Source organism: Patagioenas fasciata, chromosome 13, assembly GCF_037038585.1.
Source record: "Patagioenas fasciata isolate bPatFas1 chromosome 13, bPatFas1.hap1, whole genome shotgun sequence".
NCBI lineage: Eukaryota > Metazoa > Chordata > Aves > Columbiformes > Columbidae > Patagioenas > Patagioenas fasciata.
The window spans coordinates 14,690,968-14,706,074 of record NC_092532.1 but is presented as its reverse complement, the minus strand read 5'-3'; the positions used below and the strand labels follow the sequence as shown (position 1 = coordinate 14,706,074).

At 42.1% G+C, this 15,107-nt stretch overlaps 1 protein-coding gene across 1 annotated transcript in view; it reads right to left on the bottom strand.

Moving 5' to 3' along the window:
- Positions 1 to 15,107, bottom strand: part of GLG1 (golgi glycoprotein 1) — a 78,880-nt gene that overhangs the window by 16,181 nt on the left and 47,592 nt on the right. Inside the window, exons 5-13 of the mRNA XM_065848570.2 lie at positions 14,429 to 14,632; positions 13,696 to 13,767; positions 11,474 to 11,657; positions 9,588 to 9,802; positions 4,764 to 4,885; positions 4,097 to 4,198; positions 2,862 to 3,015; positions 1,104 to 1,241; positions 197 to 283 (exon numbers count right to left, since the gene is read on the bottom strand). Of these exons, the coding sequence (XP_065704642.1) occupies positions 197 to 283; positions 1,104 to 1,241; positions 2,862 to 3,015; positions 4,097 to 4,198; positions 4,764 to 4,885; positions 9,588 to 9,802; positions 11,474 to 11,657; positions 13,696 to 13,767; positions 14,429 to 14,632 (1,278 nt within the window). The remainder of the gene's footprint in view (positions 1 to 196; positions 284 to 1,103; positions 1,242 to 2,861; positions 3,016 to 4,096; positions 4,199 to 4,763; positions 4,886 to 9,587; positions 9,803 to 11,473; positions 11,658 to 13,695; positions 13,768 to 14,428; positions 14,633 to 15,107) is intronic.

Genomic DNA, 15,107 nt, shown 5'->3' with positions numbered 1-15,107 from the left:
CTCAATTATTTTTCATTTCTCTTCCTCAAGAAGCTCCATGAAAACTTCCACTGTATGGGGTAAAAAGTCTGGTTTCTGACCCCAGAGAGCTGCATTTCTGCAGCTACTCTAACCTCGCTTTCCCTCACTATCAAAATGACATGTTTAACCAGACATGCTCAACTCTTCCCTTTATCTCGCACTGAAAACTGCTCACCTCGGACTCCAGCTCAGTAAGGTTTCCCACTATGTCTCTGCAATCAGATGCCAAGTCATCAAGATGGTCCTGAAGGCATTCCAGCTCCTAAAAAAACCAGACATTTCTGCATGTGATCCAAGAACCCCAGTTGAAAATCTGGGCTTGAAATATTCTAACACATATGAAACTGGGATCCTCCTTGAAAAGTCCTAAATCTCATTTAATCCCAGCTACTCTACTGGTAGTCCCAGAACACACATACATAGTAATGATTGAGAATGTTGGTCTAGGATGTTTCCGCTTGCCCTCAAAAGCTGCATGATGTGCTTTCACTTCTGGAATATCATATTTAATTTCCCCTTCATATAACCTTAACGAGAGGTTAATTACCCAAACTACGACCTATGATACACACTTCAAAAAGACAGTGGTGTATGCTCTACTGCATCTGCTGTTGAACGGCTCCTTCCCTACAGCTCTGCTGGGGCACAGCAATTGAACATGAAAGTATTTGTTGAAACTTTAAGTAGCAGCAGATGTTAGTTCAGTTCTGTATAAACACAGGAAGTATGTCAGTATTTGCCAAATGGAAATGGGATAAAGTTTATGTGGGAAATGTCAAACTTAGAATATTACAACGAAGAGTCAGGGTGGGGTAGGGTTGCTTCATCAAGTCCTTATTAACTATCCCCTTTCCCCTTCTCATTCCACACACATTTGAAGCTACTGAAACCATTAGGGAGGTGCAAAGATTCCTCATATTACCTCTGTCCCTCAGTCTAGCGTAGATGTTTCGAACTGCATGCCTTTTTAATATGTTGTCAGCTATAAAGAGACAGCTAACAAAAAAAAGTCTCTACCCCTTTTTGTCCTTCCATCCCCTCCAGCTTTGCAAACAGAGTAGCAGAGCTACTGTGTACAGCACCTGCCCCGTCTCCGTTTTTTCACTGCACCACTTCCCCAAGTCAATCATGCACTTGTCCTGGAGGGCTGGATCCAGCTTCACATCCATGGCGCGCTGGTGGAGAATTCTCTGGACCTCTGCTCTGCACTCTCGTGATAGCTGCAATGAGGACAAAGTGCGTTTAGTGTATAGGGTCTCTAAATTCGCACAATGCAAACAAAGTGTTGTAAGGTGAAGCATTGAGAGTGATCACAAATGCCATCAGCAATCCCAGGAAGTACAAACCAAGTGCTGCGTTGCTCCGCACAAGCCTGCTGGGGCACCCACAAGCAACCCAGGCTCCAAAAGAGTTTGGGGCTTAGTCATTTAGTTTGGAGGGAGGCTCCTTTCATTCCACTAAAAAAAATTTTACATTCTTAAACCTTCACTTTGCTTTTGAAACGAGGTCTCAAAGCAGGTCCCTAGATTATCTGCTGCACTGCTCCCTTCATTCAAAGCTACAGACTTGGTTCTGGAGAAGTCAAAACAGCTCACGCCCTCAGTTCCAAAAGGGAAGCCTAGAATGAGGCAACAGTCCAGCTGTAATTTCCCCACTGCTGCACATCAGAACCCGCATCTGCCCAGACTGAGGAAGACAAATTCTAGAAAATCCAAGGATACCGCAGACCTAAAATGGACCAATCGAAGCCTAAAACTTCATACATTTAAAAATCCAGAGCGCTGGAGGTTACCTAGCATTTTGCGCGCAGCACTGAAAAAAGGTACAGATCTAATCTCTGATGAGTTTGCTTTCAAGTAAAAAGACAGCTGCTCCCTTAGCCTACTTTCCACAAGAAAAATACATTTAAAAGCCTTTTCTCTCTCTGACAGGTTATTTGCAGGGTTGCTATTGATTTCTTTAGTCAGCACTAATATAAAATGGAATTAAGAAGTCCCAACCCAGCAGACTAAGAAACTGCATTTTAAAAAATTATTCCTAAAAGAGAGATGCTTTCAATCAATACTTGACCCCTGCCATGAGAGACCTTTTAAATCAAGCTGTAGAAATTAATTTTTAAGCCAAGCCATTGTGTAAACCCACCAACTCCTAGGGGCTGTGTACAGTACAGTGCCAAGAGAAATGGAACCAAGTACCCTGTGGCTTTCAAGGGAGTGCCTTGATAAAGGCACGAGAGGGCAGCAAACTTGAAAAGAGTCACCCTGAACAAAACAAATGTCATTGTGGTGGATCTCCAGACTGCAGGGTAGCAAGCCCTACTGTCTTCTTTAAAGAGAGCATAAGCACATTTACCAGTACAATAGGCTCCAAAGAACTAAAAAGATGCTTTATATCAATAGGAAAAATTTAATGGAGTATAATCTGAAGTTGTACTCCAACCAAAACTTAATTAGAAACAGGGAAGCTGTAGGGAAGCTGGGCTTGGAACCCCTTTTTGCATAAAGCCAATTTTGCAGCTATGCTGTCTACACAGAACCACATTCCTCTTTGGAAAGACTGTGGGGAAGACTTGCACTGTGTGTTGTCAGCATGCAGTTCCCCTGATGGCAATTGTCACATCTTGATGTGGCTGTTCTGCCTTATCAGAACACCACCACAGACCTTCAAGACACACTGGAGGAGGAGCTGGACATCCCTAGCAGCGCAAGTACCACCCACGGTAAATGCTTTTAAGTAGCTTTTGCTGAGTTCTTGCAGCTTTAGCACAGTGTGTCCAACATCTGAACATATGTACAACCTTTCTATTACAAAGAGCAGTAAGTTGTGCTCTTAGCACTCACCCTCCTGCCTTGCTCCTCTGTGCGGTACGCATGCCTGTACAAGCAGGAGAAAACAGCCCCCGGAGGCATCAGCTCACTAGTCTCATTCCAGCCATGGGTATGGCAGAGACGGGAGGCATCTCCCTGACACTTGCGGTAAAGGACTGTATCCAATCTGCAAACAGAAAAGTTATCATTGTCACTTTAAATAAACCTTTAATGTTTTTCATATTCTGAAATGCTTTTGAGGCAGGAAAATCTACATAATTTAGCAGTGGTGTCTAACCAGCTGAACCAACAGGCAGCAAAATGCCTGTTGCTCAATTTGGAATCAACTTCCCAACCTTGCGAAAATATACTATGATCTTTAATTACAAATTAAATCTTCAAAACTTCTTGAAGCATCTCCCATTCTCTTGCACAGCACGCCACAGAGCATGTCAGCTTTTAATTGCTGGTAATGCCACTCATAGACATAGTTATGAGTCAGATTTCCTTAATGTTTGATTTGCATACCCTTTGCAGTAATAGAAGCCCATGACTTCTTGCCTTATGCTCCTTGTGGTCACTGAGAACAATTAATTCAACTTTTCTTGCAGTAACTCCATTTGATGTACTCGACTTCCTCACCACGCGATCTTCTGAAGAAGTCAAATACTTATTCTCTCCTCACTGGTCATGTTTGTAATATTTATACTCTCCTCATCTTAACTCACACAGACACAATGGGCTCTGTGTATGTTTAAAACAAAGCACTGCCGTCTTCGGATGAGAAAGCTGGAAGAGCAGGGCTCCAAAGGGAATTACATCTGCTCTACAGGCTGTAGTCACAGAAGTTGGAAAAAAGGCAGAAATGGAAGCAGGGAGCTTCTCACACAGTGTGTCTTTTTTATACTTAGTAGCTTGGTTTTCTTAACTCCCATATTGTGCTCAGAGCAGATAAAACTGGCTGCCACCTGCACAGAAAACAGCCTTCTACTTCAATATGGCTGGGGAGACTTCTGAATTTCAGAGTTTAAACTTGAGACATTTTTCAGGGTTGCATACCTGATTCAAGTGGGCACCACACTTATTTTTCCCAAGTAGCTTTTGCTTCTACTGTTCTAGACAGACATTAATGCTCTACAGACCTGGCATGCTTAAAAGTTCTCTTTCGAACAAGCATAAGCTACTCTGTTTTACAAGGAATGGCTAATGCATACAAACACTAAATACAAGCATCAAGTGAGGAATAAATCTTGTTTTACAGTACTCACTTCCAATCACGAGATATAAAATACTGGAGCTCCAGGAGCCTATGCTCACAGTCCTCTACCATCTTCTCAGTATACAAGTGCTCCATCAGGCAAGACAGAATCCTGCAAACAGAAAAGTTAGACTGTAACAGACTCTTATAATCATGCTGAGCTTCCCTGTAACAGCTGGCGTCATCAAATCAGTCTTTCCAACACACCATAGATAAGATGTTCAAACACAGCGAAGATCTTTATTTTCCTTCAAAAAGTTTACACCAAAAAAATCAACTGTATACCACATTTGTACCCTCTTAAATTTCATTGTTTTAATTCTCTCAGCAAGCCTGACATACAACAGGATCATAATGAATATTTTATATAAGATCTGGCTTAACTGGTCTTTTCAAGGCTGGTAACTTTTCTTTGTGATATTGCTAGAGACTCATGTAGTTTGAGAAATTAGCACATGAAAAGTTACAAACTTAATCTAAGCGCAACACAGCTATGTCCTTCACCAGTGCTAAACCAGCCTGTTGTAAAAATACTGGCCTGCTTACATAGCAAGAATGAAGACAGAGCCCAGTTCATCCCTCCAACCCAGTATGAATCACTAGTTGAGAGTCCATCCTTTCTGGACAGGTTTTAGTATCAGCCACACAACCTCCAGTTGTAACTAGGAGACACCTACATTGGGTCTCCAGAGCGTATGTGCTTGCAGGCAGTCTGTATCACCGACTCACAGGCCTCGTTCAGCGCTCGGTCAATGCGATAATCTGCACCGGGGTCAGTTTCTTGAATCAGCGTTTGAAGCTGGAAGAAAGAAATTGTGGATAGGAAAACAAATTATAATGATCAAAATGAGCACGCTTGCAACCTCTCAGCATGGCAATTCTACAGCAATAACAACACTACCAGGTCTGACCTCTGTTCTACCGCTGCTTATTTTAAGTGCTCGTGCTGCCAACTCTATTACCAGACATAGGAGGCCAGCGTTGCTGAACCCTAATTATCCTATGAAGTAGCCCAGCAACACTGTATGAAACCAGTCACGCAGTGCAGGTCAGCTGTAAACCTGGACCTGTTACATACCAATTTATAAAACAGAAAAGGTAAAATTTCAATATTGCATTATATTTTCAATCCATCCTCAATTCCATAAGGCTGATGATACCAAACACACAAATTTATCACATTTTCATGAAGACTATCTACTATTCTAAACTGAAAACCAAATAAATGTTTAAAGACCAGTTGTCTAACTACAAACAAAGCTTAAAAATGTTTTTTAATTGCCTGGAGAGGACACACAAGTTTCACTGAAATCCAGCATAAAATGTTCTGTTCTGCTGGACCATGAAATATAATTTCCTCAAGTATGCCTGCTCTAGCTTTTGGAAGCCAGGTTAATTACACTTCAGCCTACAGCAGGCAATTTATTATTCATATTATATTATTTCCCCATATATATATGAAGGGAATGTGCGTAAATCTCCATCTCACTTAATCTACAGTTTTGGGGAGCATGGTAACTTCCATCACTCAGCCCAGGGTCCCCACACCTCACTTCGTTTCCCACGAAGCTGTGAATTCCCCAACACTGACATGGGGCAGACTGGTATCATCATTCAACAACGCAAATATTTTTAGCTCGCAAATTTGGAGGAAAAAAAAGAGCACTTGCTTAGAAGGCAGCTGCACATTGACATCAAATGTCCTGTGCTGACATCAAACACTTAACGATTTTTGTTACTGATCGCCAGCCCAACTAAATCAAAAAGCACAACTACAATTTTAACCTCCACCTTTCAAACTTTGCACCTAAATACCATCCAGGAAACTTCCAGGTGCAAAGCCCTAACATCATAAAACACAGACAAGAAAAAAGCACCAGAGAACTAGAGAAAATACAAGCCAGTGCTATTTATTCAATAGGAAACTTGTAATCAAGGGGACAGACCAGGGACTGCCTGGGAGGAACACAGGATTTCCTGCAACTCACTTGGCCAAAGTTAATTGTGCCCAGCCTCAGCTTCTAAGGGATGCAAGAGCATTGCCTAGCACGCACAAGCTATTGATTCAAAAATTCTTGGGATGTTTTCACTAAAAAATAATAAAAATAATAAAAAAAAAATTTTACACAACTCTGACAGTGGTCAAACAGAAGCCAATACAGGGTACAGTTCACAACAGGAAACTAAACCTTAATCAGCAGGAGAAGTGAGAAGTGATACGCCCTTTACAAACTCCGTAAGAGTCAATGCAAGAAGAAAAATAGAGCACGGTTCAGTTCTGCTGGCATGCACACTCACACAAGCCTGCATGGTCCCGACCCTCAACCGCACACAAGACGTGCGGCAGCGAACCAGCTGCCCCGGCTGCAAGGGTGAGGGAATAATTTGGCACCAGTGATAAAAGTGAATGTTTTATTGGATTTTTCCTCCCTCCCACAACAAACCCTTGCAGTTGAAAAGCAGCTGGATAAACTTCATAATCCTCTGAATTTTTATCCTGATGTGGAGCTAAATTAAAAGTTAACTATCAATTTATTAGCTGTATTAGAAATCAGAGGCAGAAATACGTGCCCTTTTAGCAAGGATTATAGTTTTATATGCTCAAGGGACTGAACAGAAGCAACATAAAAGCCACATGTTCACAAAACAGTCTGCCAGCAGCTTGAGTATAAAACATTGCTTCCACTGAGCAACAGTGTAGGTGCTAGACAGCGCCAGTAGAGCTGCAGACCTTTTATGGGCTGATGCTCACCATTAAGGGACATGTGTATCTGCTGTCTGATGACCTACAGCATCACAGACCCATCCTCCCTACATACAGGATCTCCATCTTCGAAGAATAACATGACAATGATATTTGCAGAAGACTGAAACATATTCAAGCTGCACATGCTTCCCCAAACCAAAGAACAACTTGTTTTACATGGGAAGACATGCCCCAGAAGTAGTCTCTCCTTCTAGTCATTTTTTTTCCTTAATAAAATGCAGGCCCCTATAGAAATACATCAATAGTATAAACAATAAGAGCTGTATCCTTTGCTTCAGAACAGGCAGAGCAGCTGTTGACATGGCAAAGCCAATGTGCAGCCAGCCTGCGAGAGGGCACATTGTTAGAGTGTACCTGTGATATGGGGGGCGAGGAAGGCAGTTCAGCCTGCAGTTAGGCAAGAGAAGGCTGACCAAACACCCACAAAGTTTTTTTATCACTTCGGCTGAACCACTTCCGTTACACGGCAAGTCATCGTTCCTCTACCATTTGCAGAATTTGGACATTTTGCTATGTTCACTGATCAAAACTGAGACAAAAAACCCACACACAGCTCTCAGATGTTTGGGTCTAGGCATGCCCCTTGCTCAACTGCACGCTTAAATCTCAAGCGCAGGCTCTCACAAGCGAGATGATTCTGGTTAAGGCATCACAAGAAACTGAAACCCTCAGATCAAGAAATCGGAGTTTCAGAAGGTTTGAGAACGCATTTCATTGACAGTTTTAAGTACAAGGAATCACTCATGTCCCTTGTACAGGAAAGGGAACAAGCAGATCCTCCTGCAGGAAAATAAAATTATGGAGATTCTTCGGTTATGTTTTGTCATTTTGGGATTCTTTTTGTCGTTTTTGGCAGATGGGCAAACATCTTCGTTTTGTAAAGCAAGCAGAGTCAGAGCAAACCTTGACAGACAGGCCAGGAAGTAAAACCAGATTCAAATTAGATGCTTCTTGTTCCAATTTCCTCAAGCAAACTGTCTAGGCAAGCGTGTCTGAAGAGTTTCAGGACCAGTCCTACTGCTTTGAGCCAGCCAAGAAACTGAAGTGCTGTATTAGCGTTACCTACCGATACTACTAAAAGTACAGTAAATCAAAACAGAGAAAAAACAGTGACCACTGAGACAACCACTACCATTCACACTAAAACATTAATAATAAATGATTTTAGTACCTCAGAAGTCACAGGCAGCTATATAATAGCACCATGCCAGTCCTCAGGAACCCAGAGTTTGGAATGGTTATCCTGTTCTTGTAATCATCTATTCCTCTTGCCCATAAAAATATGGACAAACTAATAATATTTTACAAAATCAACACTTAATTTGCTCCTGATGGCTTTTGCACAGAGAACAGAACATGGGTCATTCACCTTGAAGGGGAATCACAGACAAACCCTGCTGTTGCATCGACTTACTGTACAAAAATAAAGCAGAAGCTTAAGTATAAAAAAGCTGAAAAAAAAACAACCCTACCCACAGACATTCTTTTTCCACAGAAGCCTGAAATCTTCTATCACTTTTGGGGGTCCCCTGCCTTATTACTTGGTTCTGAACCACTTCACCATCTGGAAGTTATTCCCAAGGTGAACTGATCTTCCAACAATTTGCAAATAATCAAGTTCTGAGGCAGCAAGTTTGATTTTGTATTTAGAAAGAAACAAGTATTCAGTTTTTCACACTAATGTTGCAAAGCATACGTCATGCACTACAGCTCACTGCAGAAATGACTCAAACTTTACAGCTGCTGCACCAATACACCTGGTATTTATGGAGAAATAAGCTTCATCACAAAAGCAACCTAACCCTTACAAATATTTAACAGATACTCATTTATCTTTAATAACATAGACAAACTGGCAACATTTTGGGCTTAGGCTTTAAGCCATATTTACACTGAAAACAGACTATTGTGGTTCTCCATATTGCAGGAGGTCAAGAGCACATATCCTCCCAAATTCCCACATTAGCACTAACACTCCCCAGCCATTTTTGGCATTGATGTCACTTTTTCAGGCCCGTGGGTCATTAAAAGCAGGTATTAAGTACAAAAACATAATATTACATTAAAAAGCACTACTGAGTTTGAATAAATATGAAACAATTGCTTTCAATTTAAAGATACCACAAACAGGATGCATCTGGGCCAAGATGGAATTTTAAGGCGGCAAAAGAATCATCCCATTTTAAAGAAATATTTTGGAGAAGGACAACATTTCCTTCGGTGGCTGCAACTATGATGACATGCAGCAGTATGTTGTACCTACCTGTCCCTCAAGTTCCATTTTTAACATTTAAGCTGAATGAAATCGCAAAAATAAAATTAAGTGGAAAGGTGCTTTGAGAAGATATAGTGCATTTCCAAGATAAGAGGGAAAAGGGAAGGAGAGGGAATGTTTTAACACTTATTAAAAAGCAAGTTTCCCTGTATCTTGCACCCAGGAGAGAATTCCATGACTTCAGAGTTGCTGGAGAAGAACTACTGGAGATCCAGTACAAAATCCAGACCAAAACGATCTAAAAACATATTTTTTGAGAAAAAGAAAACATTACTAATGTGCTGTAACTAAAGTTACACTTCACACCATGACAATTAGACAACTGCCTCCAGCATTCACTGGCACCCAGCAGAGCCAGACTGCCTTCGGAAGAATCTCTATCGCAAGAAAAAACATTAACAGACAAATCAGTGCTTCTACTGACTAACCAAGTAGTAAAGTGATAGAAAAGCATCCTACCGCCTGCTGACAATTAAGCCCGACGTTTCCCTTTTCGCCCCGTACTACTTTCATCAGGCAGTGCAGGGTGCGACCTTTGCGATGCAGGCCCGAGCAGTGGTGCTCGATCTCCCCTCGGCAGCTCAGGATGATTTCTGGGCTCAGCGAGAAGTCTTCCATGAGCATGCGTCGGTAATCCAACATTTCACCCTGGCACTCGCTGCTCACTTGTCGACCTGAGCCAAGAGAAGACAACAGGATTTAGTATTAATGCTCAGCAGAGCCCTTCTTGACCTACGCTACCATCAGGTTGGAACAACAGGGACAACGTCCACACTCTAGAGAACACCAGACTGCAACAAATGCACCAGAGTGGATGTGCTGGGGATTAAACCAATTGTTAAGGAAGCTCCCAGCTTTTAATTGAACCTTTAAAATAGCGAGCCTATGGATTCAATACATGGATTTGAAAAAAGGGATTCCTGAAAGATGAAGAGAATCTTATTTCGGACTTCACATTACAGGAGGTGCTTTTGAAGAACAGCTGAAAAGGTTTTCTAGAGTAATAGGCACATACTTGCTCAGGAATCCAAAACACAGAATAGAATACGTTACCAGGAATAACAAACCACCGCAATTGCACAGAAACGTAACTTCCATCAATGCTTAGATCTGCTATAAGCTTTCCTATGGTCCCCATGGAGACTTTTTATTTTAAATGAAAAGGAACATGTCTGTTTTGCTATGCCACCCCCTTAGTCCCCATCACAACCTATTTCTACTTGCACAACACCCCATGCACCAGAGGTCCTGCACCCCAACAGGGGCTCCCAGACACCATCACACAGAGACATGGAGGTGTGAGGAATAATTAGTGTTCCTCCTGGGCTATGCTTTGTGCATGAGCCACACACTGCAGAACCTGTTCCACCGTGAAAGTGGAAATTAGTAACTGAACAGCAGTTTTCTGCATGTAATTCAGGAAAACACCTGCACTATTGCATGGAGAAGGAAAAAAAAAAAACACACCACACCAACAACAAAACACAACCATCCACAACTCTTCCCCAAACAGCACACATCATTTCCACATCAATCAGAGCAACGAGTTATTCAACCTCACAAATGCACAGATTGCTTATGGCTTTACAGCAGCCGTTCCGCTCCGTGCCAGGGGCGCTGCAGCACGCAGTCCTGCTCCCGAATCAGAACCCACCCAGCCGCACGCCAAGGGGAAAACCAAATAATTCTCCAGTGCAAATCTAGAGGATGTAATGTGCCATTTTACATATTATGGCAATTTCACAGACAATCTTTAGCATGGCCCTGCTACATTCTTCTAATGCCTTTGGGACAGCCACCAGTGTTAGGACCTCTCCAGCTTACACTAAAATAATATTCTCACACTTCATTCTACATAGGAAAAGCAGGAGTTACATATTAAGGCATTTACTCAAGCTACTGAACTGCAAGGAAAGAACATTACTTATGTGCAGCAGAGGACTGACTACTCCTGACTTTCCCTGAGTGATGATAAACAGGTTCTCTATTGTATGTTTTAACCAAATAGCATATGTAATGCTTACTACATAGAGGAAAAAAAAAAGCGCTGTTTGAATTCACACCAAATAGAAGGATTTGCAACTACACATCATCAGTCCAAACCAGATTTGCTATTTCACATTTTAAACTCCTTGCCTACACAATAAGAGTCAGCATCAGAGGTTTACTCAGCTATCCTGATCTTCAAAACAACAGTGATGAAAGCATCACAATGAGGAAACCCACCTTTGAACTCAAGTTTGAAAAAGGTTATTTGGAGAAGGGGACTGTAAATACATGTTCAAGAGAAACATTTAAATCTAGATCCCAGCAAGTCACACATCTTTTGATTCAACTCCACTTACCTCTGTGCACAGCAGATTCCAAGCACATCAGCAGATAGGAAAGCCTAGCTTCCCGAGACCGAGGGAGGTTCTCCACGTTACAGCGGTACTTCTTCAGATCACTTTTACAGGACTTTGCCAGCGAGTAGCTGACTTTGTAGTCTTGGGCAATCAGCTTCTGGCGGGTTGTCAGCGCATCACGACACTGCAGGGGACACACGGGGGTGGCTGAAGGAGCTTCTGAATGCGGGCAGGAGAGCTAAACCTGCTGCTGTTACGTTTTTAAGTTGCATTTCAAAAGATGACTGATGCTTTAAAATTAATGCATTTAAGCTGGACTGCAGTTAAATTTCGTTTGTCTCATAGAAACCACACAGTTAACACCACACACTGAGGTGAACAGGTTTAAAGGCAGCAGCTCTCTGCAGAGCACTTCTTAAAACTGCACATTCATCCAGCTTTTTGTGAACAGCTACGGCTGAGAGGGTGACTCATTCTCAGCAACTAGGATCAGTTGCTGACATTTATCCCAGCTGTGGTACATGCTCACCCCATGCCCTCAAGAAACAATTTTTTCCAGTCATATTTACAAAATACTGGGTTTTTTCGATTTGTTCTGCAAGATGCTGAACAGATGACAGCAGATAAAGAGTCCAACCATGGGAATTTCCAGCCATTTTCCACAATGGGTGAGGCTCACGAGGATGCGCTGTGATCGAACCCAAATCCAGCAGCTGCAAGAACAATCTTCTAAATTTCATCCAAAAAACGGCCTGTAAAAACGCTGCTACACTTCATAGCTTTTCGTTTAAATTCTATAAAAATTAAATGTGAGGGTGGCAAATAATTCAGAATAGCTCAGGCAAGTTTGTCCATTCTTGGACTGTTTGAAAAGAAGGAAAATTGTGCAATTTTAGGGTGAGGAGAACAGGGAGCAATCTTGGCACAAGGAAGAGAGAAGGCCTATATCATTCTCCCCTTCCTTATACCAGGGTTCTGACTTCCTTGCCCTGAAAGGGGGTGAGCGGTTTTGAATTATACAAAGCGAGTCACGCACTGGGCAGCTACTGTCAGCTATGTGGTGGACTTTTTACTGGGTAGCAGTTTCTACAAAACTAGTGACTCTACAGACAGTTCAACCTCAGCAGCCACAAGAGTGAGAACCAGCTTTCATGTTCCTCCTGCTCTGCAAACTGCACCCCCAGAGCATCCACCCCTCTCTCCCTACCAAGTCACCTGCTACAGCTTTGTCTAACCCTCAGCATCTTACATTCGTATCTTAGATGACCACAGAAAAGACCCCTCAGAAACCACCACTGTCCCTGTACAACAAAAAACAGGTTAATCAAAAATAGCAGTCCATTTCAGTAATGCGCTTGTACAAAACAAAGCTTTGTTTCAAGCCCCCAGGGATCATGCTCCCAGTTTTTAATTTGTTAATTGGAACTACGCTTTCAGATAGCTAATGCATTTAAAGAAAAGGAAATGAGTCTGATCCCTCCGGGCCTCTGAACCTGGATCCTTCAGCAGAGCTTCTCCAAGGAGGGCTTTGTGGATACCCATCTTTGTATCCCTTCAGACAGATTCTATAGCTCTGTATAATCCCAAACACTATGATGCTGGTTTTGAAATCACTGAAGGCACTGCTGTCTTCCCAAAACACCTACACCAGTACAAACTCTCTTCCAGACTGGCTTTCCAGAAAAGCTTTCTTGTTGTTGTCTAAAACATCTTCAGGAATAAAGTTAAGGAAAATGTCAGTAACTGAACTGTGCATCTTTCCCACAGGATTTTCTGCTTCACAGTCCGACACTCATAGCCTTGAAAGCAAAAGTGAAACACACACAGCTTCCTGCAGAGGCATTTGGGCTTTTTGTTTCTAATCTGTACAACAGCATTTATCCACAGCTTACCCTGTATGGTGCAACTTCACCTTTAAATGCTCTATCACAGTACTACCACTTGAGCTCCAAGTCTGCCTTCCCAAATTAGCCACCCAAAAGCTTTGATTTATTTAAACCTTCCACTTTAAAGGCTGTAACTTGAGTACAATTAATTCAAGCCATCAGCACATAGCTGGAAATACAAACATATCAAAGTAAAAGCATCTGTTAAAGCAGTCAGTTATCCGACTACGTGGTGATGGATTTTCCTCACACTGGGAAAGAATAAGGTAGCCTGGACTGATGAATTATCCAATGATTTCTGCATTAAGGATTTGTCTTGTTAAGACAGATACCTACCTTTTCACTCATCGATTCTTCAAACTTGTGATTAAAGAGGCACTTGTAGACTCGGCCTTCCCCAGCCTGAGTCTGTGAAACAGAACAGTAACATTTGCCATTAAAGATAAGACTTGTAATGCTTAACGAGCAGATTAAAATACACCTAAAGAGATTTATTTTTTAAACCAGAAATATTTTAAAGTTAATATTTCAAATGACAGTGATAGCTTCTATACTACAAAAATATTTTAAACTGTATTGCATTAAAACAAAAATCTGGTCTTGTTCATCACCCTTTCAGTGAGATGACGCTCAGCTGATACAAGCCATTTCAGACTGAACAATGCAGCTTTCCAGCTCATAGCGCCAGGGCTCAGGAGCGCTGTGAGCAGAGCCAGCCCAGGCTGACCTGGTGCAGCAGCTTTACCGCTGCAGAGGCAGCAGTCACTTACCTTTGCTGCCCCCTCCCCATGCGAGCCGTTCCACACTCTGTCAGACCAGCTCTGATGCCCATTAAACCATTTATGCCAGTTCAGTTCATTAACCCGCTGGAAATAATGCTTGTTTGTTGGGTGAGTGAATTTAACACCAGATTTATTGCAAAATGACAGCTACATGGTGCCTGTTTTCAGTACTACACTAGCTCACTCAGGCTCCACTCTACCATTCCACTCCTCCTTCCCCTGTGTGTTTTGTTTGTTTGTTTTTAAATGTATTACTGTAGAAGAGAAGGCAAGAGGAAACTACTCACATTTTCACAAAATCGTTCTCTATCATCTCGGCATGCAAAGTAGAGATGCCGGTCCAAGTGGAAGTCATCTGAAGAGAGCTCAGCTACACGAAGAATTGCCTTCTTACACTGATCAGAAACCTGAATTCGAGGATCAGTCTCCTCTGCCTCTTTTACCAGGCCTTTTTCCAGGCATGCCACCACCTCTCCTTGCGAGTGGGCATCCTACAGGACAAGAGCAAGACAACCTCTGTGATCAACCACTTACCTAATCAAGTGATCTGTGATTCTGGATAAGGACCACGTAAATTAAGCAACAAGCAGTCTACATATAGACTTGCAAAAGTTCAGCCTAAACTGCATTGAGATTCAGAGGAGGCAACAGTTAATATCTGTACCATTCACACACTTTATACACCACCATCCTGCTGATGGTCACCATGAAATCCCCCCCGTCTAATGCTCTGGGTTTGTTTTAATGTGATTTAATGAGATTATCACTACTTAGTCACACTGCTCAGACCAGTTTACGAAAACAGCCAAATTATCTCTAATCTGACATAGCTCTCTTCACACCATGGCAACAGCATCACATTAAAAACACACTTGGAAGGAAATAAATAAATAAATAAACACATCAGTTTCTCCATGCTGAAACAAGCCTTCAGTTTGGGTGGTGATAATTAGTGATGCTAGAAAG